Source organism: Paroedura picta, chromosome 10, assembly GCF_049243985.1.
Source record: "Paroedura picta isolate Pp20150507F chromosome 10, Ppicta_v3.0, whole genome shotgun sequence".
NCBI lineage: Eukaryota > Metazoa > Chordata > Lepidosauria > Squamata > Gekkonidae > Paroedura > Paroedura picta.
Genome location: NC_135378.1, coordinates 37,243,830 through 37,256,921, shown reverse-complemented (window position 1 = coordinate 37,256,921; position 13,092 = coordinate 37,243,830). Strand labels below are relative to the sequence as shown.

General features: G+C 39.6%; 1 protein-coding gene across 2 annotated transcripts in view; it reads left to right on the top strand.

Annotated features, from left to right (window-relative positions):
• The window catches only part of TRAPPC11 (trafficking protein particle complex subunit 11), a 30,487-nt gene that overhangs the window by 2,302 nt on the left and 15,093 nt on the right, over positions 1-13,092 (top strand). For both annotated transcript variants that reach the window (XM_077302305.1, XM_077302304.1), the window contains exons 4-18: positions 158-228; positions 1,721-1,835; positions 2,849-2,948; positions 3,731-3,804; positions 4,553-4,649; positions 5,386-5,519; positions 6,356-6,503; positions 7,177-7,270; positions 8,409-8,488; positions 8,580-8,658; positions 8,743-8,797; positions 9,065-9,210; positions 11,525-11,586; positions 11,685-11,817; positions 12,575-12,705. In XM_077302305.1, coding sequence (XP_077158420.1) covers positions 158-228; positions 1,721-1,835; positions 2,849-2,948; positions 3,731-3,804; positions 4,553-4,649; positions 5,386-5,519; positions 6,356-6,503; positions 7,177-7,270; positions 8,409-8,488; positions 8,580-8,658; positions 8,743-8,797; positions 9,065-9,210; positions 11,525-11,586; positions 11,685-11,817; positions 12,575-12,705 — 1,519 coding nt within the window. The remainder of the gene's footprint in view (positions 1-157; positions 229-1,720; positions 1,836-2,848; positions 2,949-3,730; positions 3,805-4,552; positions 4,650-5,385; positions 5,520-6,355; positions 6,504-7,176; positions 7,271-8,408; positions 8,489-8,579; positions 8,659-8,742; positions 8,798-9,064; positions 9,211-11,524; positions 11,587-11,684; positions 11,818-12,574; positions 12,706-13,092) is intronic.

Below are 13,092 nucleotides of genomic sequence, written 5' to 3'. Positions count from 1 at the left end.
GTTTTTCACTGCTTGACACAACCTTGTACGTGGAGGACGAAGTCACAATTCCAATATTTGTTTATTTAAAAAAAACACATCTAATTGATTAGCTTCTTATGTTGCATAATATTTTAGTAAATTTCATCTTGCTTGGTATTACACATTATTCTTGCAGGCAGAGTTTGCAAGGAAGAAACACAAAAGTTGCTGTAGTTTTGATCCAAAAGAAAACACCACTGCCTCCAGGTACTTCATATATATTTAACTTTTTATTTATGATTTTGACATTTACCCGCTGACAGTCAACAAAAGAGGCTATTAAAGAAAAACTTTTAAAGGACAAGATCACTTTTGCTTCAAACCTTGACAGAATAAGGCATAAGCAACTTAAGTTTTTTGTACTACCGGGGTGTGGGGGGGGGCTACTGTTCCATAAAGGTAACATAAGAACAAACATTTTGACAGTGTGAAGGAGCTTTGCTTTGTTTGAAGTTGATTTTAAAGATGAAGCCATCTAATCTCAAATAAGTGCAGTAACAAATCCAGTAAAGAATTGTTCATTGATTGAAATCAGTAGTTTATATTTGTTGACATCTTTGCTGGTTTGTGGCCTAAGAACTTTCTGTAAGCAAGGACTAGTAATTTTTGGCAAAGCAATGTTGCTTTCCATCAGCAAAAGATACTGTCCACCCATTCAAGTTGGTAATTGTAAATATTTGCCACAGTGAATACCTTCCTTGACCTTTTGTGCCATATTTATTTAGTGCTTCAGTTGAAAAGGCATATATTTCCCTCTGTGGTTCATTTATTATTTTCGTTTTGACAAAGAAACATGTTCAAAGTGATATATGAAGGATATGGACTGAGTTGGGTTCTGCAGTTGGAGGGCCATGAGACATCATCCCTCCCTTATCAGAAACACACACTTTATTTGGGAACAGAAGTGCTGCTATCAGTACAGGTTATATACTGCAGTCTGGATAAAAACATCAAGCTACTGATGCAGAGTGCATTGAGAGAAAAGTTACAACCCTCCTTGCTGTCTATGCCTTGCTCCAAGTGATTCCAGTAGTGCTGGAAGTTTGTTGTGGTTAGGGGTGCGGACTTCTAATCCGGCATGCCAGGTTCGATTCTGCACTCCCCCACATGCAGCCAGCTTGGTGACCTTGGGCTCGCCACGGCACTGATAAAATTGTTCTGACCGAGCAGTGATATCAGCGCTCTCTCAGCCTCACCTACCTTAGAGGGTGTCTGTTGTGGGGAGAGGAAAGGGAAGGCGACTGTAAGCCGCTTTGAGCCTCCTTTGGAAAAGCGGCATATAAGAACCAACTCTTCTTCTTCTTCAGTATTTATTTTTGAAGTATCTATACTCCTTTTCCATCAATTTGACATTTCTAAAGTCATTCCAAAGAGAATGAAGCACTGAAGCTGATACAGTGGTAGTAAATTATGCAAGGATTGGAGTTTGCTGCTTTCTATAGTCTTTCTGTTGCAAACTTAAATGCACTCCGGGGAATGGTAGAGGACAGAAAGGCCTGGAGGATCATTGTCCATGGGGTCGCGATGGGTCGGACATGACTTCGCACCTAACAACAACAACAACAATAGTCTTTCTGTAGTATTAGTCAACAGCAGCTTAACGTTTGATACCAAATAGGTGGTAATCCATTGTTGGTATATCTGAATAAAATTTAAGGCAGCCACAAGTTCGAGGTATTTATATTCTTTGTTTCCATAGGGGAAGATGTTATTGCTTCAGAAAGGGCAGCAGCTTTGTGTAATGCGTGTGACCTCTCAGGAAAATCCTTGTTTGTTTTACCACACACTGACCACCTTGTAGGCTACATTATAAGGTAAATTATGCGAGCAAGAGGTATTTCTGTGATGGTTCTCCACCCAAACTGCAATCCTATGCATTCTATATGAGAAAAACAACAATATTTTAATCCAGTGGCACCTTTAAGACAAAGATTTATTCAAGGCATGAGCTTTCATGTGTGTGCACATTTCCTCAGACAATGGAACAGGGATCTGTGCTCTTAAGATTTCTGTTGCAGTGTGCATATACACTAATGCTCATGCCATGAATAAATATTTGTTGGTCTTAAAGGTGCCATTGAACTCAAATTTTGTTTACTACTTCAGACCAAGACGGCTATCCACTTGAATCATACTATATGAGAGTAAGCCCCATTGAAGCCAGATTTTCTTCTGAATGAACTGAATATAAATATTGCTTTAAGAGAAGAATTATGGGTATTTGGAGAGAAAACAGATGTGTTTAAGAAATAAGAAAATACAAGGAGGGCCTGCAAGAAACTTGCAGACAGGATGCATCCCTTCCCCCTCTTTGTTTCCTTCATCTCTAACAATATCCCCCTCTTTCATTCCTTCCCTTTATCTGTCAACTTATCCCCATCTCCTTTGCCTCCATCCTTTCTGTCAATCAACTTCCCCCTATCCCCCCTTTCTCCCATCCCATTTATCTGACAACCATGTTTTGCTCCTTTCTCCCATTCCGCTTAGCTATTTAAAATATAACCATGATTTAACAGATTGGCCCAGCTGGAGATTGCCTTGTGATGTATCCACTGGGCATATCTGGTGGGAGAGGGTTCGGGGGGGGGGGGGGCATATGATCATGCAAGCAACTTGGAGGACTTTATACAGAAGTTAAAGATATTATTGTGAGTTGTAGTGTGACAAATCCTGTTCCCTCACCAATGCTCCATTCCAGTTGCTTAATTTATTATTTTGCCAGATTTATAGTCAGATGACAGGATTCAAACCATATTCCAAGTCGTACTCTGAAAATGTTTGTGCTGAAAGCACCATTTCTTCATTTACTTTTGCAAATCTCTTACAGGTTAGAGAATGCTTTTTATGAACATGCACAGACCTATTACTATACAGAAATACGAAGGGTGAAATCCCATAAAGAGTTCCTCAACAAAACAACACATCAGGTATGATTGTGATATTAGAACAAAACTCTCCATACCTCTCACTGTATTATGTTTCTGATCATGATAGAATGAGTTTAAGCTAAGAATAACCTCCCCATCATTCATATTTCAAGGCTAAATCTGTATATTAATCAACTTTAAGCATGAAATGGGAAACTCCTACACATTGAGTCTTTTTGGTATTGTTTCAGCTCAGAAGTTTATTAATTTCTGATAAGATTAGATGATATTGCCTCAGTCTGGGCCATGCTTTCTCAACCATGGTTTCATGAAACCTTGGAGTTCCTTGATGGCCCTGTGAGGGTTTCCCAAATGGGTGGGAGTTAATACATTATAAATATATTTTTGAATTTGTTAAACATTGATTGGGTTATATGGCCATATATGGTCATGTTGACTTGTTCCTCTCCCTTCCAAAATGGCCAACAATGGGCCTGGAGGGGTGGGAAGGGCCCTGGGTGGGCATGGACACAGCTGTGCTTTCCAATCATGTTCTACAAGATCACACCACTCCTGGGGTTTCTCAAAGCCTGCAGAATGTTTTAGGGGTTTCTCAAGGGTAAAAATGTTGAGAAAGGCTGGTCTAGGCATCTGATGCTGAAGTTTTCTGTTATTCTGCGAGTACTGAAAACCATTATATTTAGAAGGTGGGAGGGAATGAAAGCACCCATGATGCTTAACAATGCCATGTGTCTGACCTTTAGTAATATTTGCATAAGTACATCTTCATGTTAAGACTGGTGATTGCAATTCTGAAATCTTACCCACTGGTTGTGTTACAGCTTCTGTTTGTCAGACATCAGTTCAAAATAGCGTTCTTCAGTGAGCTAAAGCAGGATACGCAGAATGCACTGAAGTAAGTACTCTTGGCACAGTGAAAGAGCATCTGCTTTGCATTAAGAAGGTCCCTGGTTCAATCCTTAGCATCTCTATACAGGAGCATCAAAATCAGGTGAAGAACCTTAGTTTGAGACCCTGGAGAATAGCAGCCAAGCAGGATAGACAATACTGACTATGATAGATCAGTATTCAGTATGAGATGGCTTCATTTGTTCTCTTGCACAGGAGATTTCACTGTGTTCCTTCCCAACAAAGGAAAGGGGAGGGGGTCCTCCATGTGTGGGAAGGGTGGGATGGGAGAGCACCTGTCCATGGCAGTTCCTTAAATGGTGACTGTTGAGTTTCTCAAAGGAACTGGTTATGGGAGAAGTATGGACTGCAACACTAGATTTAAGTACCATAATAGCCCATGGTGGCCGTTACCCTAGTAACTGGTGGAGGAATTGCACTGTATCTGCTAATTCCAGCATGGTAGATGGATCCATATGTCTCCTGTTGAAATACTGTTGCTTCTTTCCTTGTGTCATTACTTGAAAGGAGCCTCAGCAGTGAACAAACTGAAAGGTCCAAGTGAGGCATTGGCTTGCTGCCATAGGAGGTGCCTGTGTGTTAAGGGATAAATTATTTGTGCTGAGGAGTAAAAAGGGTGGTACTAGCATTTGGTACATCAATTTTGGACTCTTTTAATTTGTGGTGTTTGTCTCAGTGGATTTATTTTTCTACAATGAATGGGCAAACTAAAATCAGCAACCTGTCTTGTTCAGAAACTACAGAACTGCATACAATCTGGTACATGAATTGAGAGCTCATGAAACAAATATGCTAGAAATCAAGACCATTGCAGGATTTATAAATTACAAGGTAACCAAGTTTGACTTTTGATCTTTATTCATAATAATATTCGAAACTAGAGAAGAAAAACTTGAGGACTACACTTGTGGATGTGTTGAGTACTGCTAATTTAGTAGGTTGCCCTGTTGGGTTTTCCTGCAGAGTGACGTTACATTTGATAAACTGCGTTTCTGTAGAATTAAAAAGATATTTTCTGTAGATCTGTGTTCTTTGAAGAGCCCTCCATGGACAGGACTGGGAAGACCAGTTTCAAATTCCCACTCAACCATGAAACTGATGAGTATAGTCAGTCCCTCTCAAAGCCTAACCTACCTCTTTTAATCTGGAGGGATGAAATAGAGGCTGAAGAACCACATGCAACCCCATGAAGGACAGAATGGTCAAAAATATGACAGACATTCTATTGGAGGACTGCTGATAATACCACCACCTGAGCATTTGGGTGCCTTCTAACACTTGTTATGATGTTTTGTAGCATAGATCCGGACTGTAGATTTTGAGGGTAAGGGAGCTTTGACTTGGGAAGTATAAACATTTTTACTATATGCAGGAAAAAAAACTGAGTCCAGTCCTGTTCCTGTTTAATGCTTTTAAATTATGGAGGGAGGAGTGATAGAAAGAAACAGAAAACACCAAACTAACTTTACATTCTTCTGTGTTTTGTTCTTCTGCCTACCCCAATTGTGTTCTCACAATTTCTTCAATGCGGTTTTAATCCAAGTGTTCTGACCTTGAATCGTTTCAGATTTGCCGACTGTGTTTTCAGCATAACACACCGCTGGATGCAATTGCACAGTTTAGAAAACACATTGATGTGTGCAAGAAAAAAATTGGCAGCGCAGAGCTGGCTTTTGAGCACGCTGCCTGGATGTCCAAACAGTACGTTGTTTTACAAATAATACTGTGATTAGTGAATGAGTATGCTGATTCCAGCTGAAATTATTTGTTGGCAGTGTATTGTATAATCTGTATTGCTTCCAGCATTAGGCGCAGATGTAGTTATGCAGTGAACTAATACACCTAAAGACAGTGAATTAATTAGGATGTAAAATCAAAGTAAATCCAAGCTTATGGGGCAAAACAAATTTTAGGACTTGGAGGGGCGGGCAGGGGAGAGTTGATTCTTCTTATACCACCAGATGTCAGGTAAGGGAAATAAAGTTTGCAAGTATGCCAGGGTTTGTTTTGGCTCTGGAAAAATGGTGCCAGGGGTGGGAAGTAGAGACTGTTCTCACTATGCCACAGTCCCAAGCTGAAATAAGTCTTTGTATAGCATTAAATTTTGTTCTGACCTGATTCATGGCCAGATATCTCATCTAGTTTGATCCTTACTCCCATAACCATAAGAAGTGAAAGCTTCCCATGCCCCCATTAAATTTGGGATTCTGGCAAAGGGTCACTGTGTGTGCTGTCAGTTTCTGCAAGTTATAGTTGCTTTAAATTGGAGATTTTCCAGAAAGATCAGTGGAATACAAAGTCTGGGAATTTAACTATATGATGGTGTGATGCAGTTGCTAGAGAATAGAATGAGAAGCAGGGAGACATTCAGGGTTCAATCTCCCCTCTGTCATAAAGCTCACAAGGTGACCTTGGGCCAGTATTTCTCATTTGCATTGCAGTTTTGTTAGAGCAAAGTAGTGTTTGGCTTTGAGATCCTTGGAGAAAGCGACAGATAATAAACAAATGATTTAAATATATTCTTGTTTAAAATACAGATTTCAGGCTTTTGGGGACTTGTTTGATGAAGCTATCAAATTAGGACTGACAGCTATTCAAACTCAGAACCCAGGGTTCTATTATCAGCAAGCAGCGTACTATGCCCAAGAAAGGAAGCAACTGGCAAACGTGCTCTGTAATCATGAGGTGAGTACTTGTTTTTACAAGGCCTTCTGCACCATGCAATGGCAATTTTCACCCTGCCTATGCTGATTTCTTGTGCTGCTGGTGGAGCAAATGCAGGTGCCATGCCTTAATGCAGCATTGATCAGTTTTCCTTTCACCATGAATACTTGTTTCAATTATCAATTGTTTGCCCCCCAAAACAAACAGTTAGATGGTATGATCATAGTATAGGTGTTTTTAAACATCTTTGGTTACTTGTTTCTGGATTCAGTTCAAGGTGCTGGTTAACTTTTAAAGCCCTTCATTTTTGGATCCCAAATATTTAAGGCATTTCTCTTCTGTATAAACCTGCACTGAAACATTGCTTTTCTCAGCAATTTCTTGATTCAACAAGACTGAGTCAATCTGCCTCTGTCTGGTCACAGCTCTTTCAGCTGTGGCCCTGATTATGTGGAGTAGCCTTTCTGAGAACACTGGGAAAACAGCCATTTTATTAATTTTTAGCAAGCTTTGTAAAGCTGTGCTACTTAGGGTGGCATTTGGAGGTGGCTAAGGATATATAGGAAGTTGAGATCTATTTAGTTGTTTTTAATTGTTCTTCAGCACATTCATATTTCTTCGGTGTTTCCATTATGTAAGCTGTCTTGGGCCCTCCTTTTATTTTAACGGATGAATAAATTTGCTCATTTCACAGCCTTCTGTGATGTATCCGAATCCTGATCCAATAGAAACACAAACTGGAATGCTTGACTTCTATGGACAAAGACCGTGGCGGCAAGGCATACTAAGTAAAGTACCTTTTGGTTTTCTATGTAAACATTAGAAACAAAATCAGATTATGCCTATATTGTCAAATTGAGTTGCAGTGAACAGTCCAAGGAATCCTGATATAATCTCCCAAGATTGATCAGGACTACCTCATTGAGAAGATTGGTAATGGTGGAGAATTTTTTCTGAAGACAGCTTGCACATTGCTTCTGATATTCTGCTGTAAGGGACTATTAGTGTGTTCTTGAGTGCACTCTCATGCATAGTTTAGCGAGGCCTAAAAGACCTGACCAGTGCTGTAGGTAGACAGTGTGCTAGAATATGACCCGGCATCTTCTGTGATGCAAAACATGCTGGTGTTTATCAGCAGCTACGTCTCTCAATATTCCCTTAGTGTAAACACCACTATTCTAACTGATGAAATCCCGGTTGAATTAATCCTTCTGGTTCCAGTAAACTTACTTTATACAAGTGAAGGGCTTCCATCTTTTATATGCAGGTCCTATGCCTCTAATTCCTCGCCCTGTTCATTTTGATGATGGAAAGAGATCCACGTGTTTATGCTTTTGCACATGGAGTTCTGTCCCCCCTGTTGAGAAGAATAGGACAGCTGTATTGAAGAAGCTCCATTTATGTTTTGGACTACTTGCGGGGATCTAGACTGGAGTGATTGAATTGTTAAAATTCACAAAAGTGGAATTTTAGGTCTCATTTACTGGGTACCTGCATTCCAAACATTGCCAGTGGGTAACACTTTTGTTGGTAACCTTTATTGTTGCAAAAACTGAACAAATGGATGCCTTTCTGAAACGACTGCAGTTATGGAAACGCTGAACTGTGGAGCTTTGTCTTTGTTGCTAAGAGCAGTAACTTTCCTAGTAAGCTTGCCTAATGCCCAGACTTCAGATGGGATTTCAAATTCTAGTGTGGTTATTTAAAGGAGCCCCCCCTGCCTTTTAAAAAGCAATCCTCTTACAAGAACAAAGAATGTTGACTGAATTCTAAAACATTCTTTCACCTAAGAGACAGCATTGTTTAGAATCCTTAGAAGTTTTAAAGTAGACTTAGTTCTAGTGTGTTTCCATGAACAGGATGAGTACAGTTTATTCAGGGATCAGGCAAAACTCCTTAGAATGGATTTTTCATTGTCATTTGCAGGTTTTGATCCAAATGACCCTGAAAAGGAGAAAGTGGGGATTTTGGCCCTGCAGCTGAAGGAAAAGAAGGTTCTTCACTCTGTAAGCCAGACTTAAGCAATAATGTTGTTTCACCAAAAGTACAAATCTGCACTGAAACTGCAAAATATTTTCAATGCTTTTTATTTATTAGGAATTAATCATCACCTTGCTGAGTAATGCAGTAGCCCAGTTCAAGAAGTACAAATGTCCACGAATGAAAAGCCACTTAAGTAAGCTGAAAATGTCAGATTGTTAATTATATACATTAGTAATTTATTTTTACTATTGGAAATAATCTGCCATTGTTCTTGCAGTGGTGCAGATGGGTGAAGAGTATTACTATGCCAAAGATTACACCAAAGCTTTGAAGTGAGTATCATTTCTGCATTTTTAAAATTGAATTCGGACACTTTGGCAAGTAGGTGAATAGTCAAGAATAGTGTCTCTTTGCAGTTTGCTTTGCTTCAGACATTATGCAGATGAGCTACATATTTTTGTTCTTAAACCTGTTTTGTTTTGGACTCTGAAGGAGACACTAACTCATCATGGGACTTTTTATTTGGTTTCGCTATAATAGCTGTTTGATCTATTTGGCTTATTTTAACAAACTCTCTCTTTTCCTCAATCTTCTTCCAGGCTCCTAGATTATGTCTTGTGTGATTACCGCAGTGAAGGATGGTGGACTCTTCTTACGTCTATACTGACCACAGCCCTAAAATGTTCCTATCTCATGGCTCAGATAAAAGATTACATTACATACTCCTTGGAACTGTTGGGAAGAGGTGAGGAAGTTCATTTCAGTTTGCTGTTAAGTTGGTTCACGTCTTTCTTCTGAGAGGCATCATCTGGGTAGGATTCTTCTTTATGCAAAGGAGGGTATCTTGAAACAGATGAGAGTCCTGCACTTTATCTGAAGTTAGTCCCATATATCCAATATATGAAGGTTCCCAATCTCTTAAATGGTGTCTTAAAGTGTGAGGCTGAAGAAGACGATAACGGCATTCATATGCACTTTGCAAAGCTTGAAGAACTCTGCAGATACTGCTGTCATCTGCATAAATAAATCCAAATTGATTAATCATTTATTATTGAGTTGATTTTATCAGCTGCATTGCATATGAATAAACATTTTGAAGAAAAGGTCATAGATTTTGTGATAATGGATCATTTTAGAGGTGGTCTTTCCAGTGAGTGGGAAAGTTGCCCTGTGACTATCAGCAATTTATGCATTTATGTAACATGTTTTTTTAAAATGTTGCCTAAATCATGAGGTAAAGGGCACATCCTTATTTGATCAATAGGCTTCTAGTCAGTGGACTATCTGATTTCCTAAATGTGAGCCCCTCTGCCAATGGGCAAAATGCAGAGAGAAAACTGCTGATGTGTGCATCACAGGTATATAAGCTCATAATACTTTAGTATAAGTAGTAAAAGCAATGCCCCTTTCAGTGCAGTAACCTGGTACCTTTCCCTCCTCCTAATACAGCACTATAAAGGTATTGGGTCTATTAATAAACATTCCAGAAGATCATCTGCCAGTTAAAAGCTCTTGGGTTGAAGGTGCTGGGAGGGTCTCTGCCTGGGACCTTCAAGGTCTAAGCCAGTCAAAGCAGAGAACTGAGCTATACCGATATAGGGCATGAAGTGGTATATCAAGCCAAATGCTGGATTAGAACTGAGAATTCCTGGGCTCCAGTTGCCACTTGCCCATGATACTCCCTTGTGGGCCTTTCATTTCCTCTTAGTTTCACTTGCTTCCCAAGAGGGGATGCGCTGTGAGTAGAAAAGAGAGGTAGAAGAACATATGTAGTATCCTGAGTTGGAGGCAGCATGGAATAAAAATGCAGGGAATTATTTTTTTAAACCAGGCCTCCTTTTGGGAGCTTGTTCTGTAAGAAAGCAGGTTTGGTTCCTTATTTATGGTAATTTATAGAGCCGGAATATACACATTAAGTGAAATTCACAGTAGGTATTCAGGCACTTTAATTTGTTCCTTGTATGACTTGGCCTTTTCTTTGCTTCACTTATAGTTGTTCAAAAACTCCCCCTGGATTGTAGCTTTGAAATCTTGGATTGTTTCATACTTTAATTGAAGATTCTTGTTCCATAAAACTATTCCTGGAAGTAATTAGATGCCAGTTTTCACTGATGCGTGGACTACTTCCTTTTAGCCTAGTTCTTAAACTGCAGTTGAGAAAGTAAGCATGCATTGTCTCAGTACCACAGCTAGCAGAGGGTCAAGTGATGGACTGAGTCACCCTGACCGTTTATGCACTGGAGGTTTCATGCTGGGCTGCAGGCTGGAGTTTTAGTCATGGCAGGTTGCCCCACCTCTTCCTGTACCCACATGGGGGAGCATTTGGCCCAGTACACCTCATCTGCCCACGATTTGTGCTCCTGCACGAGAACCAGGGCAGTGAAGTGCCCAGTGCATAAACGGTCCCTGTGAGGCAATTTCTGAAGAAAGCTAGCATGTCAGGACTGCTGGCCAAGTTTAAATATGCTAGAGAGGAGTCGAGCACAAAGCTGCTTAAGAGAATAAAATAATTTTATTTAAAAAAGAGAAACAACTTTGTATAAAAAGAGAGAGGAGAGAAAGTTCTACTGTCTCTCTGTCCTGTTCATTCTGTCTGTTGTGGAGGCAAGAAGGGAGGAAGTGTACTCAAAAGGAGCATGAGGTCTCCGGCTGAACCAATCGGGATGCTGGAGGAGATTATTTGAAAAATGTCAAGAAGTTCCTGAACAAAATATGCAAACTGTACATCTCCCCCAATGTCCTTGATAGGATAACCTTCATATGTTCTTGAATCTTGCACACTACAGATTTTGCATATTCCAACAAGGATTTAGCCTTTTTTGGCATTCGGCATATAGGATTTTTTGAACTAATAGAACTCATCAGTACTGTCAGTGCTACCACATGTGCTTTATGTGGGAACCAGAGCAGGGTTTCAGCTGAGAATGTAGTAGAAATTGTTAGATAATCTGCAGATTATTTGAACCTGGTTAGTGGCAGCTAATGTACATTATAAAGGGATAAGATTAGAAGATGACCATGTTTTTTCTAGCTTGCTTTCTCTGTTCTTGATTTTTTAGCATCTAATTTGAAAGAGGACCAAAAATCTCGCATAGAAAAGAATTTGATTAAAGTTCTTATGGTAAGTAGGCAAATTTTACCTTCTTTCCCATAATTCTCAATGACCTACAAGTTTTTCAGCTAAAACAGTTGAGTAAAATCTTATTCTTTTAAATCCAGAATGAGAACCCAGATCCAGAACCAGACTGTGATGCTGCTTCTGTGAAAAGTTCACAGAAGTTGTGGGCGGACAGAGTTTCTCTGGCTGGCAATAATATCTTTACAATAGAAGTGCAGGACTTTGTTCCATTTGGTATGTATCAAAGTTTTTTTTATTCTTCCCTAAATGCACTGTTTCCATAGTGAATGGCAAAATGCAGAATTACATAGCTGGATTGCTATAGAATTAAAATATTAGTTAAATTTTTGAGGGATAATTAAAGCAAAAGTGGTGCAAGTCCTGATAGATTTAACTTTATACAGTATACTGGCATTTTTGAATGCATGAAGCTACTATACTTTGTGTGCGGCCATTTTGTTAGTGCTGTCTACTGTATTTATTTTATGTATTTTTGAAATTATATCCCACCCTTTCCCAAAGGCTTATAGAAAGGTTTAAAATACATAATGAAATTGCATCTAAATTTAGGTTTTGGCTGGCAGCTGCTCTCCAGGTTCTCAGGGTGAGGTGTTCCACATCCCCTCCTACCTGACGTATTTGGAAATGCTGGGGACTGAACCTGAGAACTTTTGCAAGGAGAGCAGGTATTCTTCCACTGAGCCACAGCCCCTCTCCAGTCTATATGAAAAGATCAAGAATTGGGTTACAGGAATCAGATCACATTTTACATGGTCTGCATCCTCAGCTAGGAAGAAATGACAAAACAGCCCATAATCTCTTCTTAATTGTATATCTGTGCAAAGCTTACCTGACTTTGCACAAATGTAATGTGTTGTATTTGGTATGTCTAGAACTGACATATTTACTAATTGATATAAGGGACCTAGTGTGAAACATGGTGGTTTTAGTTAAGTTCAATAACATGGCATGTTTCTGTTCCAAATTTTAGTACAGTGCAAAGCGAGGTTCCTTGCTCCAAGTTTCCACGTTGACACCCCAGTTCAGTTTGACATATTCTTGAAAGCTGATTGTCCTCATCCTCTCCGGTTTTCTAAACTATGTGTTGGTTTCAACAATCAGGTAAATTTATTTTTAAAAGATACTTTATTTCTTTAAGGGATAGTCACCTCTTCAGTAAGACTGATGAGTTCATTGCATATTCCCAACCATTTTAATACTGCCACGTGTCAGAAGCCAGCATCCCTCTATAAAGTGGGTGTGTTTTGTGATGTCTTGTATAGAGAGAGTGGAACCGATGGGGGTCACCTGGACCCATAGCCCTTCCCTCAGGAGCCTATTTTGATGCTTTTTGCTCCTTGAAAGGGTGGGTGGAGCTCTGGAGCCAGAGTGGAAGAGAGGTTTCTTCCTTCTATCTTTCCTTAGACAACAAACTGGTCCTTGCCTGATATGGAATCAAGAAAGTTCATTGCTTTGAACATTTGAATGATTTTCAGTTTATTTCCATTT